Below are 14205 nucleotides of genomic sequence, written 5' to 3' on the forward strand. Positions count from 1 at the left end.
GTTGATTGATCACCTCAACTTTAATTTCTGTGGCCATTCCCTTGTTTGCTTCCCCTTCCAGCTCTTTGCTCTGCATTCAAACTTTTAGAACAATGATGTGCAGAAAATTTTCCAGTGCTATATTTTTCCATGGAAAATTTTCCATTTCACAATGAATGGATGACATTTGAAAATAGAACATTAAGCAAGCTTGGCAACTTCAGAGTGTTTACCTTCATTTGCTAAATGCAAGTGAAGTCAACACGCTAATTTAGATCACTATCTAGGGCATCAGAATTCCCCCCAATGCAAATTACACAATGCAAATTATTCTAATTTGCTCTGGAAAATTTTCCAGTTGAAAATTTTCTGGAAAGCCCACATCACTTCTTTAGAATATTATTAATGCTGGGGTGCTTCTTCTTTAAAAAAAAAATGCTTTGTTTGTCTAATGTCACTGTTCCAACTCTGTTCCAATGTCATTCTTTACTTCACACAGGAAGTGACACCGGCACTGGCCATCAGGATTCTGGGCCCACAATCTGTCTGGCTTTGTCCTCCAGTAGGATTGTGCAGTTATTTATAAGAATTGGTCCTGGCAGCTGGCTTTGAGGTGGCTTCTTACAGAGCTAAAATGCAGATGATAAGCAAGTCTAGGGTTGACTTTGAGGCCTGGAGGTCTCTGTATTTGGAGGTTCAGTCAGACAGGAACTAGAACATTTTCATCTCCCCCCCCCCCCCCCCCGGGGTCCATTATTCATTGGGTAAGTTGGAACTAAGAGTGTTGCAGTCTTTCTCTTGTTAATTTATTTTATCAGATTTCTCACTTTGCCCTTTGCTATAATGTTCCAGAGTGGGTTACAACAGTGAAATACAGTATACAATTATGAAACAGGTAGAACAGTGACAACCAGAAAACAAGAAAAGGATAAAACTATTAAAAACACTTCCATATATGAAACAACTTTAAAAAGTCACATATTTAAAAACACACACATTAAAATAGTTCAAATACAGATGTAGATTGGAATATAGTTGTTAGAGGCTAAGGGTGCTCAGGTCACCGCAGGGAATAAGCGGATATTGGGCCTATGGTTTATGTTTTGAATGATCTGGGTGCTGGTCGATTACGTAAAGCCACAAAACTCAACCCCACAGAGTTTTTAAAGGGAAGAGCGCTTGCCCACAGGGAAACCAAGAGCTAAATTTTCAAAGGTCTCATTGTCAGGAGAAAAAGGAGCTCTTCTTTATCATCTTCTAGATCAAAATTACTCAGAGGGGCTGTTGCGTTGAAGGTTCTGCTCCCTCCTCCCCTTCAGTGCTCTGTACACCTTTCCTGAAGTTTTGAATGTCATTTGCAGGCGGAGAATTTAAATGAGACCTCTTTTTAAATCTATTTTTGCTTTCTAAAATAGCTAATTAGCTCCTGCTGCTGCACAGAAGGAATTGCCTTGATAATGTATTGGTATTAAACAAGTCTGCTTGTTGTCTTACCACCCTTGTCCACATATGGAACTTTGGGTATTTATTAATTAAAATCTCTCTCTCTCTCTTTCTCTCTTTAAAGTCCTGATTAAACAAAGCTTCAGGGTCAGTTTAGTGCAGTGTATGCCTGGAGCCTTTCTGCAACGTATTTAAATTACAAATCAATATCTGTGTCTAGCTGCCAAGGTGAGTCGCTGCCGATGAGCGCCAGGAGACAGGCTGGTGTAGTGATCAGGAGAGGGGAGGGTGATGCAGCTTTCCCTGTTAGATCTGCCACCTGACTCTCCTCACTGAGCTTTGCTCTGAAGTATCTGGGTCACACACACTAGGAGATGTTTGGAAAGTGTTGACAAAGCCACCGGATGATGATACTTGCCTCTGGCTAGTTAGGGAGGTGACTCCACCTGGTGGTGAGAAACACGTCTTGCATTTATTCTGCCTCGCTCACCATTGCCATGTGCCAGGATAACTAGTGGCGAAACACCATGGGGCATCCAGTTTGCTCAAGCACCGTATGTTAAACAGCTCTGTTGTTGATTAAAGATTGGAAGCTGTAATCATCGGTTGTAGCAATAACTATGACAAGAACCCCTTCATATTTTGGGTTTTGTATGGTGCGTGCGCGCTTTGTAGTGAGTGCTGTTACAGGAAAGGAATTCCCTTCTGCTTGTGAGAAGGGGCAGTGAATGATGCCTCTTTTAAGCTGGTACCTTCCACCCATTGTTTTCATCTTTCAAAAAAAAGGCATCACCATCACTACCTACACCCTAGAACGCCCTGCTCATTGATATTAGGCAAGCACCTTTGATGTATTGTTTTTGGTGCCTGTTTTGGCAAGCCTACCAAGACATGAATTCTAACATGTAATTATTATGTCTCTCTATATTTTTAAACTGCTGTGATTTTACATAAATTTGTCTTTTGAATTTTTTTAGGTCAGCTTGTTTTTAATACATACCTGATTTCATCGACATTTTAATTCTGTTTTTTTTAGGTAAATAGATTACATGTTTTGATGGCTAAATGGTTTTTGACGGTCAAGCAGTATGGAAATCCTGCACAGTATGGGTAGATATTTAAATTTTTAAAAAATCTGCTGTCTGATTTTATTGGGGACACCTTTTTAATCAATCAGATGATCTTAATAAATTTTAAGGCATCTTTGCCCCTAGTGATCCTTCTGACTAAGGGCACAGAGCAGGACCAGTGAAGAGGATAGCCTGGGGAGGGGTGCATGGCCTGGGAATGTCCCATGGTCTGGATAGAGAGGCCTAGAGGGACCGCATTTGGCCCACCGGCCTAAGGTTGACCAATTGCCGAAAACTTTCATACAGAACGTGTATATTTATGGCCCTCAAACCTCATTGTGCCAATAATTAAGTTAGGTACAAGAATCAGTTAATTTTCCAGTCTGGTATGTACTGAATTTTCCTTGGTGGATGTCGATCCCAGCCTTGTTCTGAATTCAGTAGCCTATGTTTCGGCAAGCGAGGATCACCACCATTAATGTTTAATGATCCATTAGTTTTGGATCATTAATAGGCCATTGCATCTCTACAGAGGTGCTGTGATTTGTGCAACCACAGTACATAGGAAAGCCAAATTTCATGCGTTGCTGAAGACAGATGAAAGGAAGTCCTTCTTCACATGACACATAGTTCTTACGGCATTCAGCGCCATGAGATGTAGCGATGGCCACAGACTTAGATGGCTTTAAAGGGGGGGGGGTTAGATAAATTCATGGAGGATAAGGCTATCTATGGCTACTAGCCATGATGGCTATGTGCACCCCCTTAAAATTCAAGGGTCTCTGAGTATCAGTTGCTGGAGGACAATGGGAGAGGGCTGTTGACCTTGTAGGCTTCCCAGAGGCATCTAGTTTGGTTACTGGGCCAAAGAGAATGCTGGACTAGATGGGCCTTTTGTCTGATCCAACAGGGCTCTTCTTATGCTTTTACATTCACACTTTGAATGTAGAGCCCAAAGTGATTTTAGAGGCAGTGTTCTCTGGATAGGTGGTGGTCTCTGGGTCTGCTTAGGAGAAGAGTTGCCTTTTGTGACTTCAGAAAGGGAAAAAGGATTGTCTGCCTATATGAGGGCATTGTTGTTTGCTCTGAGTGCTGTTCTGTACTCCATAGACATGTCATTGGCATTCAACTTTTTATCTGTTCTGGGGAGAGGTGCAATACGTCTGCTGCAGTAAGTAGAAGCAGAACAAAGGGTAAGAAAGGAAAGCTTTTTCTCTTAGTCATGGGCATGGCTGGGTCTTGCTGACCACTGTCTTTGCATCCCCAGACTCCATCTGTCCCATGGTGATGTCCTGCCTTGCCACCAGGGCAGCCAACCTGGCTGATGGGGGAGTCCACAGGATAGAGCACAGGCCGGCAGTATATAAGTATGTGGTCTTTTTACTAGTTTGCCCAAGCTCTGTGGTGCTGAAAGGCTGCAGCTCCGTCTACGGCTGAGCAAAGGTTGCTTTTCCGCCTACATCTCACCCTGCCAGAGCTAATGGGGGCCTCTGAAACAAAGGCTGCTTACTGGGTCTGCATGAGTCACTAACCTTTGTGCCAGGGAGCAGCGTTCGGTGCTTGAACATGCAAATCTGGAACCTCGTGTCTATGTGTACAGAGTGAAATTTATCTCTTCGAAATGACCTTACCGAGTGAGGCTTTCCCATAAATGACTGACACTGGCGGGTGGGCCAGCTGAACCCAGAGAGGTCTGCTTAGAGTTGCCACTTAATTCTCAGCTACTTAGTTTTCCCCTTAGCAATACCAAGCATATTAGAATAATAGAATCATAGAATTGTAGTGTTGGAGGTAATGCTGAGGGTCATCTTCTAGTCCAACCCCCTGAAATGCAGGAATCTCAGCTAAAACATCGGTGGCAGATGGCCATCCAACCTCTGCTTAAAAACCTCCAAGGAAGGAGAGTCCACCACCTTCCAAGGTTCCACGGTTGAACATCTCTTACTCTCATAAAGTTCTTCCTGATGATTAGTCAGAATCTCCTTCCTTGTAACTTAAATCCATTGGTTTGGGTCCTACCCTCTGGAGCAGGAGAAAACAATCTCGCTCCATCTTCCATGTGACAACCCTTCAGATAGTTGAAGATGGCTATCATATCTCCTCTCAGTCTCCTCTTTTCCAGTCTATACATACCCAGCTCCCTCAACCATTTCTCATAAGGCTTGGTTTCCAGACTCTTTATCATCTTGGTCACCCTCCTCTGCACATGTTCCAGTTTGTCAATATCTTTCTTAAACTGTGGTGCCCAGAACTGGACACAGTACTCCATGTGGGATCTGACCAAGGCAGAATAGATAGGGACTATTACTTCCCTTGATCAGGACACTACCTTTCTGTTGATGCAGCCTAGAATAGCATTAGGTTGTGTGTGTTTTTTGCTGCTGCTCCGGCTGCATCACACTGTTGACTCATGGTAAGCTTGTGGTCTACTACAGACCCTTACATCCTTTCCACATGTACTACTAGCAATCCAGGTGTCCCCCATCTTATATTTGTGCAGCTGATTCTTCCTGCCCGCATATAGAACCCTACATTTGAAATTCATTCTGTTAGTTTGGGCCCAGTTCTCCAGGCTGCTAAGGTCATCTTGAATCCCGATTCTATCTTCTGTGGCATTAGCTACCCTTCACAGTCTGGTGTCATCTGCAAATTTGATGAGCATCCCCTCAATTCCTTCATCCAAGTAATTTATAAAGACGTTGAACAATGATGGGTCCACAGGCTGACTAGTCAGTAGTTACCTTGGCTGTCTCCCCCTGCCCTTCTTGAAGATGGGGATAACATTTGCCTGCCTCTGGTCTGCAGGGACCTCAACTGTTCTCCAGGAATGCTTAGAGAGGCTCCGGGATTACACCAGCAAGCTTCTTTAGTATCCTTGGGTTCAGCTCATCAGGCCCTGTGTGATAATTAATGTTAACTGTGGACATTGTAAAACATGCACATCAAACAACCATAATATCATGTCTTTGTCATTAGGGGCTACAGTTAATATTGTTGCATGGACCAAGATCTATTCCCCCACCCAATAACAGTTGTTCTCAAACAATTATGAATCTTGATGGGTTGGGGGGGGGCATGTATTTTAAATATTTTGTGGGGTGTGCATTTTATTGACTATTCTGCATCCCACTGAGAAGATTGTTAATCTTATACTTTACTAGACCTTGGGAAAGGAATATTGGATCTTCTTTGCAACTCCTTTCATAATTTTGTTTACTTCCATTATTCTTGTATCTAGACAATATGAACATTGCAAAATTTCCTGCCAGCAGTGAAGACCAGTGTGACTGTACTAATGTCCATCCCAAGGGGGCTGATCTGAATTGACAATTTCATAATAGCCTTGCTTTTCTTGGTAGATGTTTAGTGGGTGAAGTCATATAAGTTTTCCACCTTCACAGAAGGTTATCAACAGAAATGAGTCTCTGGTTTTTTTCTTTATCCTCTGTTAGATGTGAAAGGCTGGAGTCTCAAGCTTCCTGTTCACTCTCTAATACTTTATGTCACTCCTCTGGGTGGATGAGCACAGTTGGGGTTGCCATTTTGTGTATACTCTGAGAGAAACTAAATTTGTGAAAAGTTCACAGCTAACATCCGCAAGAATAATTGATATTTGTAAACATTTTTCCAACAAAACATTTATTATTTTTAAAAAAACCTGACACTGTTTGTCAACCACGTAATCCAAATAGCAATATTCTCAATGAGCCTAAGGAATCCATGAGTTTAAGCGAAATTGTGCAGAAAAAACAAAAATGGCCACTCTTCTGGAAGATGAGTGTTTTCCCTGTGCAAAATCCCTTCTCTTACTGTTGGCCAGAATAGGAATTGATATGATACCATCAGAAAAGTGGTTTGATGCATGTCAAAATCCTGTGTTCTCTTTCACCAGCAAAAGTTAACCCAATACGAAAGGTGTTGGACTACAACTCTCTAGCTAGCATGGTCAGTGGTCTGGGGTGATGGGGAGCTGTGATCCAACAACATCTGGAGGGCCACAGGTTTCCTATCCCTGCATTATAGAGTTGTCACACAGCCTAGCTACTTTGATCTCGAGAGCAGCTTGGGAGATGTGGTACTGAACTTTAAACACCAGGGGGAATATGTGATCCTCCTTCTAATGCAGACATATGTTAGAAATGGGCCCCTTTTCAAACACTAGCTTTTAAAGTGTACCCAGTGATAAGGCTTTTACAACATACTCTCCTGAGAAACACTGCCCCAGCCCAACAGTCTGGTGTGTGTGTGTGTGTGTGTGTGTGTGTGTGTACGCACACAGTAAATAGTTAATTTCATTAGGAATTGCTTCTCTTTGAATATTTGCAAGCAGGTATCTCTCTTCCCTGGTCTCCTTTCCTCCCCCCCCCCCCCCCAGCTAATAGAAACAGAGCATTGTCATAATTGTCCACTTGGGAATGGAGCCCTGTAGAGACTTCCCTGGGAAGAGGGGAGGAGGCTGCTGTTTAGTGCCTTTGTAGAGCACAGAACCCTCCATAGCATTTACTCATTAGCTTCTACCCTGCTTTTTCTGACACTCAGCTTTGCGCTCAGGGGAAGTTCATTTAAAAAGGGAAGCCATTAATGAGAGCTTGCTAGCCTCCCTACTGAGAGCTCTCTCTCTCTCTCTTGCTGCATAGATGTTGTTAACCCTGTAGCACCAGGACTTGCAGCAGCTGTTAGGTATTGCTAACAGACACTTCCAGGAACTGTACAAGGGAAGTCAGCATCTAATATTTCCTATAGCAGTATCCCAGAAGTATGTTGAGGAATTAGATTAGCTCAGAGAACAAGCCCCCCTGAAGAAAAAATATTTCCCAATAAGATTTGATGCCCAAGAAGAAATGGTGTTGAAATTTCCCTAGCTAAATAGTAGATCATAAAATAATAGAACAGTAGAGTTCGAAGGAACCCCAAGGGTCATTGAGTCCAACACCCTGCAAAGCAGGAATACCAACAACGGCACGTAATGCAGTGGTGCTGATGAAGCTAAGCAGGCACAACCCTCTTAGTTGCCTAGATAGGAAACCATCGAGGAACCATGCATGAGTGCGCCTGCAGCTCCTTGGAGCTCCTTTAGTACTAAAGGAGCTTGCAGATGTAATCTCAGAACCTCTGTCTATAATCTTGGAGAACAGTTAAAATAAAACCATCTTGCTTTCTGTAAATGAAAGGGCTATGTGTGTTTCAAAAGATCAAATCAACTTTAATACCAGCAAGATAGTGCTCCTCCAAAACTAGGGCTGTTGCCTCATTTTAAAAAGTTGATTAATTGTATGAGTTTAAGATTCATTAATTAAATGTGCATATGGATAAAAACAATAGATCTGAAGCAAGAAGCATACTGCCTTTGTTTTTAGGTGTCTTAGCCTGGCATCTTAGCAGGCATCATCTTAGAAGAAGCATTCTCTCCTAAGGAAGAGAAAAATGAGAGGTGCCTCTTTTAAGATGGTGCTTGCCATTCAGCATTCCCTAAATACTAGTACAGTTGTAGCTTGGAAGTCGAACCGAATCTGTTCCAGAAGTCCGTTTGACTTCCAAAACGTTCGAAAACCAAAGCGCGGCTTCTGATTGACCGCAAGAAGCTCCTGCCGCCAATCGGAAGCCCCGTCAGACATTCGGCTTCCAAAAATAGTTTGCAAACCGGGGCACTTATTTCTGGGTTTGCGAAGTTCAGGAGCCAAAACGTTCGGGAACTGAGCTGTTTGACTTCCAAGGTATGACTGTATTCTTGTAAATACTTGTGAAAAAACCTTGCTATCCAGTTAATTTTGGGGGAGCTCTGGGATGAATAAAAGTTTTGAAACTTATCAATCTATTAAATGCTGCAGTGCAATCTAAAACAACATTTAATCTGTACCTAAGTACTTGAAATTCAAGGGGACTTTGTAGTAAGAAAGCGTTCTCACTTTACTAGAGCTCTTCATGCCCGTAAATGGACACTTAAACACTTGATCGCCTATGCAAGTTTATTTGGAAGCACGTTTTCATTAATTTTAGTAGACTTTACTTCCAAGTACAGTCGTACCTTAGTTGTTGAACGCCTTGCAACTCAAATGTTTTGGCTCCTGAACTCCGCAAACCCAGAAATAAGTGTCCCGGTTTGCAAACTTTTTTGGGAAGCCGAACGTCCAGTGCAGCTTCCGAGGCTCCTGCAGCCAATCGGAAGCCGCACCTTGGTTTTCAAACATTTTCGGAAGTCAAACGGACTTCCGGAACAGATTCCGTTTGACAACCAAGATACGACTGTATATGTGCTTAGGACTAAAGCCTATTTATTCCCCTAAGCATACTTAGCACCACGTTGAGCTCAGTAGGGCTTTCAAGGAAATGTGAAAATAATTGCAACCATCCATTTTTTGAGGGGTGGGGTGCGCCTGGAGGAATCACTCCGGGGGGGGGGGGATCCTCCTTGGAGTAGATGGCATATTGTTTAGTTTAATTTTCATCCTTAGATGTATCTTCACAATGCCCAGACTCAGTGAGGCAAGTACAGTATGTAGTGTCTCCAGTCTCAGTATGTGAAGCCTGGTAAGAATGAAACTCATTATTATCTACTTGCCTCATAAAAGAAGCTCATCAAATGTTTTTATTCATAGAAAGTAAACTCTTACAAATTTAGGGGAGAGGTATCAAAAGAGGATATACCACTGCTACACAATATACCAATTTGTTTATATCCTGTTTGCTGATAAACAACATAGAAGAAACCTCTCCATCTGCTACATGAGAGTACTGACATAAGCACCTTGCTGTAACTGTCTAAATATATTAAATCTTCTATGAACTTCTTTCATACTTGCAGGCTGTCACCTTATGGGTACAAGTTTTCAACTAAATAAATCACTACCTTAGACTCATACCTTGAGACCCTTTCTTCCATTACACTGAGTGTGCGGTTGCCGTTTCCATTTTCCACTTTGAATACAGGAGGTCAGTAAATACAGGAGGCACTAGTGTGTAGTTACTTCCCATTACATTTTTGTATAGCTGTATGGTGTAGCTTAACTGCATACTAGGACTCAACTGCATACTAGGACTCAATAACTGCATACTAGGACTCAAGCATACTAGGACTCAATTTCTTGACTTTAAGAAAGCCGACTTCATAAAACTTAGGGAAGTGCTAGGTGAGATCCCATGGACAGTAATACTAAAAGGAAAGGGAGTTCATGATGGCTGGGAGTTTGTTAAGAGGGAGATAGTAAAAGCACAACTTCAGGCAATACCAATGAGACGGAAACATGGAAGGTGCCTAAAGAAGCCAGGGTGGCTATCTAAAGAACTTTTAACTGAGTTAAGATTAAAAAAGGATGTGTACAAAAAATGGAAAAGGGGGGAAACCACCAAAGAGGAATTCAAACAAATAGCCAGCACGTGTAGACACAAAGTCAGAAAAGCTAAAGCACAGAATGAACTCAGGCTTGCTAGAGAGGTTAAAAGCAACAAAAAAGGGTTCTATGGGTATGTTCGTAGCAAAAGGAAGAACAAAGAAACAGTGGGGTCACTCAGAGGAGAAGATGGTGAAATGCAAACAGGGGACACAGAAAGGGCTGAACTCCTCAATGCCTTCTTTGCCTCAGTCTTCTCCGATAAAGAAAACAATGCCCGACCTGAAGAATTTGGAGGAAATGATTCAGCAGAGGAAACACAGCCCAGAATAACTAAGGAGATAGTACAAGAATACTTGGCTAGTTTAGATGTATTCAAGTCTCCAGGGCCAGATGAACTGCATCCAAGAGTATTAAAAGAACTGGCAGATGTGATCTCAGAACCACTGGCAGTCATCTTTGAGAATTCCTGGAGAACAGGCAAAGTCCCGGCAGACTGGAGGAGGGCAAATGTTGTCCCTATTTTCAAAAAGGGGAAAAGAGAGGACCCAAATAATTACCGCCCAGTCAGTCTAACATCAATACCAGGGAAGATTCTGGAGCAGATCATTAAGCAAACAATCTGTGAGCACCTAGAAAGGAATGCTGTGATCACCAATAGTCAGCATGGATTTCTGAAAAATAAGTCATGTCAGACTAACCTGATCTCATTTTTTGACAGAATTACAAGCCTGGTAGATGAAGGGAACGCAGTGGATGTAGTCTACCTTGATTTCAGCAAGGCATTTGACAAGGTGCCCCATGATATTCTTGTAAAGAAGCTGGTAAAATGCGGTCTTGACTATGCTACCACTCAGTGGATTTGTAACTGGCTGACTGACCGGACCCAAAGGGTGCTCATCAATGGTTCCTCTTCATCCTGGAGAAGAGTGACTAGTGGGGTGCCACAGGGTTCTGTCTTGGGCCCGGTCTTATTCAACATCTTTATCAACGACTTGGATGATGGACTCAAGGGCATCCTGATCAAATTTGCAGATGACACCAAACTGGGAGGGGGGGCTAACACCCCAGAAGACAGGATCACACTTCAAAACGACCTTGACAGATTAGAGAACTGGGCCAAAACAAACAAGATGAATTTTAACAGGGAGAAATGTAAAGTATTGCACTTGGGCAAAAAAAATGAGAGGCACAAATACAAGATGGGTGACACCTGGCTTGAGAGCAGTACATGTGAAAAGGATCTAGGAGTCTTGGTTGACCACAAACTTAACATGAGCCAACAGTGTGACGCGGCAGCTAAAAAAGCCAATGCAATTCTGGGCTGCATCAATAGGAGTATAGCATCTAGATCAAGGGAAGTTATAGTGCCACTGTATTCTGCTCTGGTCAGACCTCACCTGGAGTACTGTGTCCAGTTCTGGGCACCACAGTTCAAGAAGGACACTGACAAACTAGAACGTGTACAGAGGAGGGCAACCAAAATGGTCAAAGGCCTGGAAACAATGCCTTATGAGGATCGGCTAAGGGAGCTGGGCATGTTTAGCCTGGAGAAGAGGAGGTTAAGGGGTGATATGATAGCCATGTTCAAATATATAAAAGGATGTCACATAGAGGAGGGAGAAAGGTTGTTTTCTGCTGCTCCAGAGAAGCGGACAAGGAGCAATGGATACAAACTACAAGAAAGAAGATTCCACCTAAACATTAGGAAGAACTTCCTGACAGTAAGAGCTGTTCGACAGTGGAATTTGCTGCCAAGGAGTGTGGTGGAGTCTCCTTCTTTGGAGGTCTTTAAGCAGAGGCTTGACAACCATATGTCAGGAGTGCTCTGATGGTGTTTCCTGCTTGGCAGGGGGTTGGACTCGATGACCCTTGTGGTCTCTTCCAACTCTATGATTCTATGATTCTATGATTCTATGAACTGTGCTTGTATCAGGTCCCCATAAATGACTCTTGCATTTCTGAGAACAGGACCTCAGTCCTGCTGCATGGAAGGGCAGTCCGTGATTTGCAATGGATCGCTTGTCAAAACAGTGATGGGGAACCTCAGACCTGGAGGCCAAATGTGGCCCTCTCTAGTTTTGGGGACTGAAATAACCCTCTCTCTTTTTTCAGAAACATGTATCATTTCAGATTTAATCTATGAATTTGGCAATTCATACTGATGTTTATCTGTGATAGGTTTTTGTATTTTTATCTCCTTGTGTGATGCTTATTCTGTGCTCTTGTTCTTTATTGAAGCTATTGTTCGTCGCCCTGAGATTTTTAGATTAAGGGTGGGATGTAAATATTTTAAATAAATAAATAAAACAATCAATTAATTAATTCAGTAAATCTCATAATTCATCAGGCATGATTTATTTTAATTGAGTAACACCCCCAGTTTTCCTTTGAGGTGATGTGAGTGGCAACAAGGGACAGGGCCTTCTTGGTTGTAGCACCTTGCTTGCAGACCTCTCTCCCAAGGGTGTCTCACCTGGCAAATGTCTGTTAGGTACCTGACAAAGGCAGTTTTATTTTCCCAGGCTCCGGTTGATCTCAGGTGTATTTTCATTTCTGCTGTGGTTGTTTTTAGAGCTGCCCCTTACTGTTGTCAGCTACTGCATATTGGTTATTTTACTGTGCTTTTTGACCTATTGTCACAGTAAACTGCCCTGTGATCCTCAGAGGAAGGGCATCATTAATAATAATAATAATAATACCGTAAACTGCCCTGGAAATGTTGAAAGGTGGACTAAGCATTTATTTAATATTTAAATAATATTTTAACAAATGCGCTTTCCCCTGCTTCTTCTCTTGGGCTGTCACAGAACTCAAGGGCTTCCTTTCCTTTAAACTGGCATAAGAATGGGCCTGGAGCTGTATCAGCCATGGAGAAAAAGAACCCCTTGGGTGTACAAGGATTGTGCTTGATGCTTTGGAAAAGTCATTTGACATTTCACACTTTCACAGATTAATGCATAAGTATGTAACGATCATGGCTATGGAGACTTCGGTCCTTCTTTTTACTTTGGTTTATGACATCCTGTGTTAGGTTTTCTCGTTATACATCAGCAGAGCAGCAGTAAGGCAGCTTCCCCCTCCTGTATCTGATACAGCAGTGTGGTGAGTAGAGCTAGCAATCAGTCCAGAAAGCGATGGGCTAACATATGTGTCAGGGAACCACAACAATATGCTTCTTATGTGACATATGACATGCTTTGCACTAAAACTGCATTGTGACCTCCGCCCCGCCCCCCCTTAAGATGGTGTTGTATAGTCTCTTCTTTTTCTTAAACATCAGTGTACAGTGGTACCTCAGGTTAAGAACTTAATATGTTCTGGATGTCCGTTCTTAACCTGAAACTGTTCTTAACCTGAGGTACCACTTTAGCTAATGGGGCCTCTCGCTGCCGCCATGCCGCCGCCACGTGATTTCTGTTCTCACCCTGAAGCAAAGTTCTTAACCTGAGGTTACCCAAGGTACCACTGTATTCTAAATTACTAAGTGCTGCCTGTGTGCAAAGCATTTTGGAATGAATGGTATCTAGCAAACCAGAGCAGCGCACAGAAATGCCGTTTACCTTCCCGCCGGAGCGGTACCTATTTATCTACTTGCACTTTGACATGCTTTTGATCTGCTAGGTGGACAGGAACTGGGACCGAGCAATGGGAGCTCACCCCGTTGTGGGGATTCGAACCGCTGACCTTCTGATTGGCAAGTCCTAGGCTCTGTGGTTTAACCCACACCACCACCCACATCCCTTTGCACAGGTACCACCCGCTTTTTCTTACCCCACAAATATCTCAATGGGGATGGAGCATGTTCAGTAACCACATAATGTTCAGCATCACTTGGAAAAGAAAAATAGGAATTGGGGGAGAGGGGTGGGGAGGTTTCCTTCTTTGAGGAATGCCTTTCTGGAACCCTGAACAGGATTACGCATGTTAGATGGGACGCTACTGTTGTGGAAATAGGGAGGGGTACAATTTAACTTCCTCAGTATACTGCAACATTTTGCAGCAGTTGACATTTCTATTTTGTTTTTGTTACGGGAAATGCTGGTATAAAATAGCATAGCCAGCACACTTCCAGCATGAGCTAAAGAGCAACAGTTACTCTCTCTTACAAGGGCTGAAAATAGCTGTCAGTTGAGTATCTTAATATTTGCATGTTACAGTATGAATGATTTTAAAAATTAGAGTGCTCAGCATTGTGGTTAACCATATTTGGTTAGTCTGCCCTTTTAGGCTGCTTTCCAAATTACATATTATTCCTCTGTTACACAGTGGAGAAGAAAGCATTATCTTCATTAAATATTAAAATGTATTCCTGTATGATGATCCTGTAATATGTATTTTATTTAGTTAAGGGGAAGATTGTAGTGAACTTTGATAGATCTACT

General features: G+C 42.6%; 1 protein-coding gene across 11 annotated transcripts in view; it reads left to right on the forward strand.

Moving 5' to 3' along the window:
- The window catches only part of DGKZ (diacylglycerol kinase zeta), a 141950-nt gene that overhangs the window by 61435 nt on the left and 66310 nt on the right, over positions 1-14205 (forward strand). For 2 of the 11 annotated variants that reach the window (XM_083455433.1, XM_083455423.1), the window contains exon 1: positions 3759-3859. The exons of the other annotated variants lie outside the window; for them this stretch is intronic. In XM_083455433.1, the coding sequence (XP_083311559.1) occupies positions 3774-3859 (86 nt within the window). In that variant the 5' untranslated portion in view covers positions 3759-3773. Of the gene's footprint in view, positions 1-3758; positions 3860-14205 lie in introns of those variants that run through there. 11 annotated transcript variants of the gene reach the window in all.

This window comes from Podarcis tiliguerta (assembly GCF_965153285.1).
Source record: "Podarcis tiliguerta genome assembly, chromosome: 1".
In the NCBI taxonomy this organism is placed as follows: Eukaryota; Metazoa; Chordata; class Lepidosauria; order Squamata; family Lacertidae; genus Podarcis; species Podarcis tiliguerta.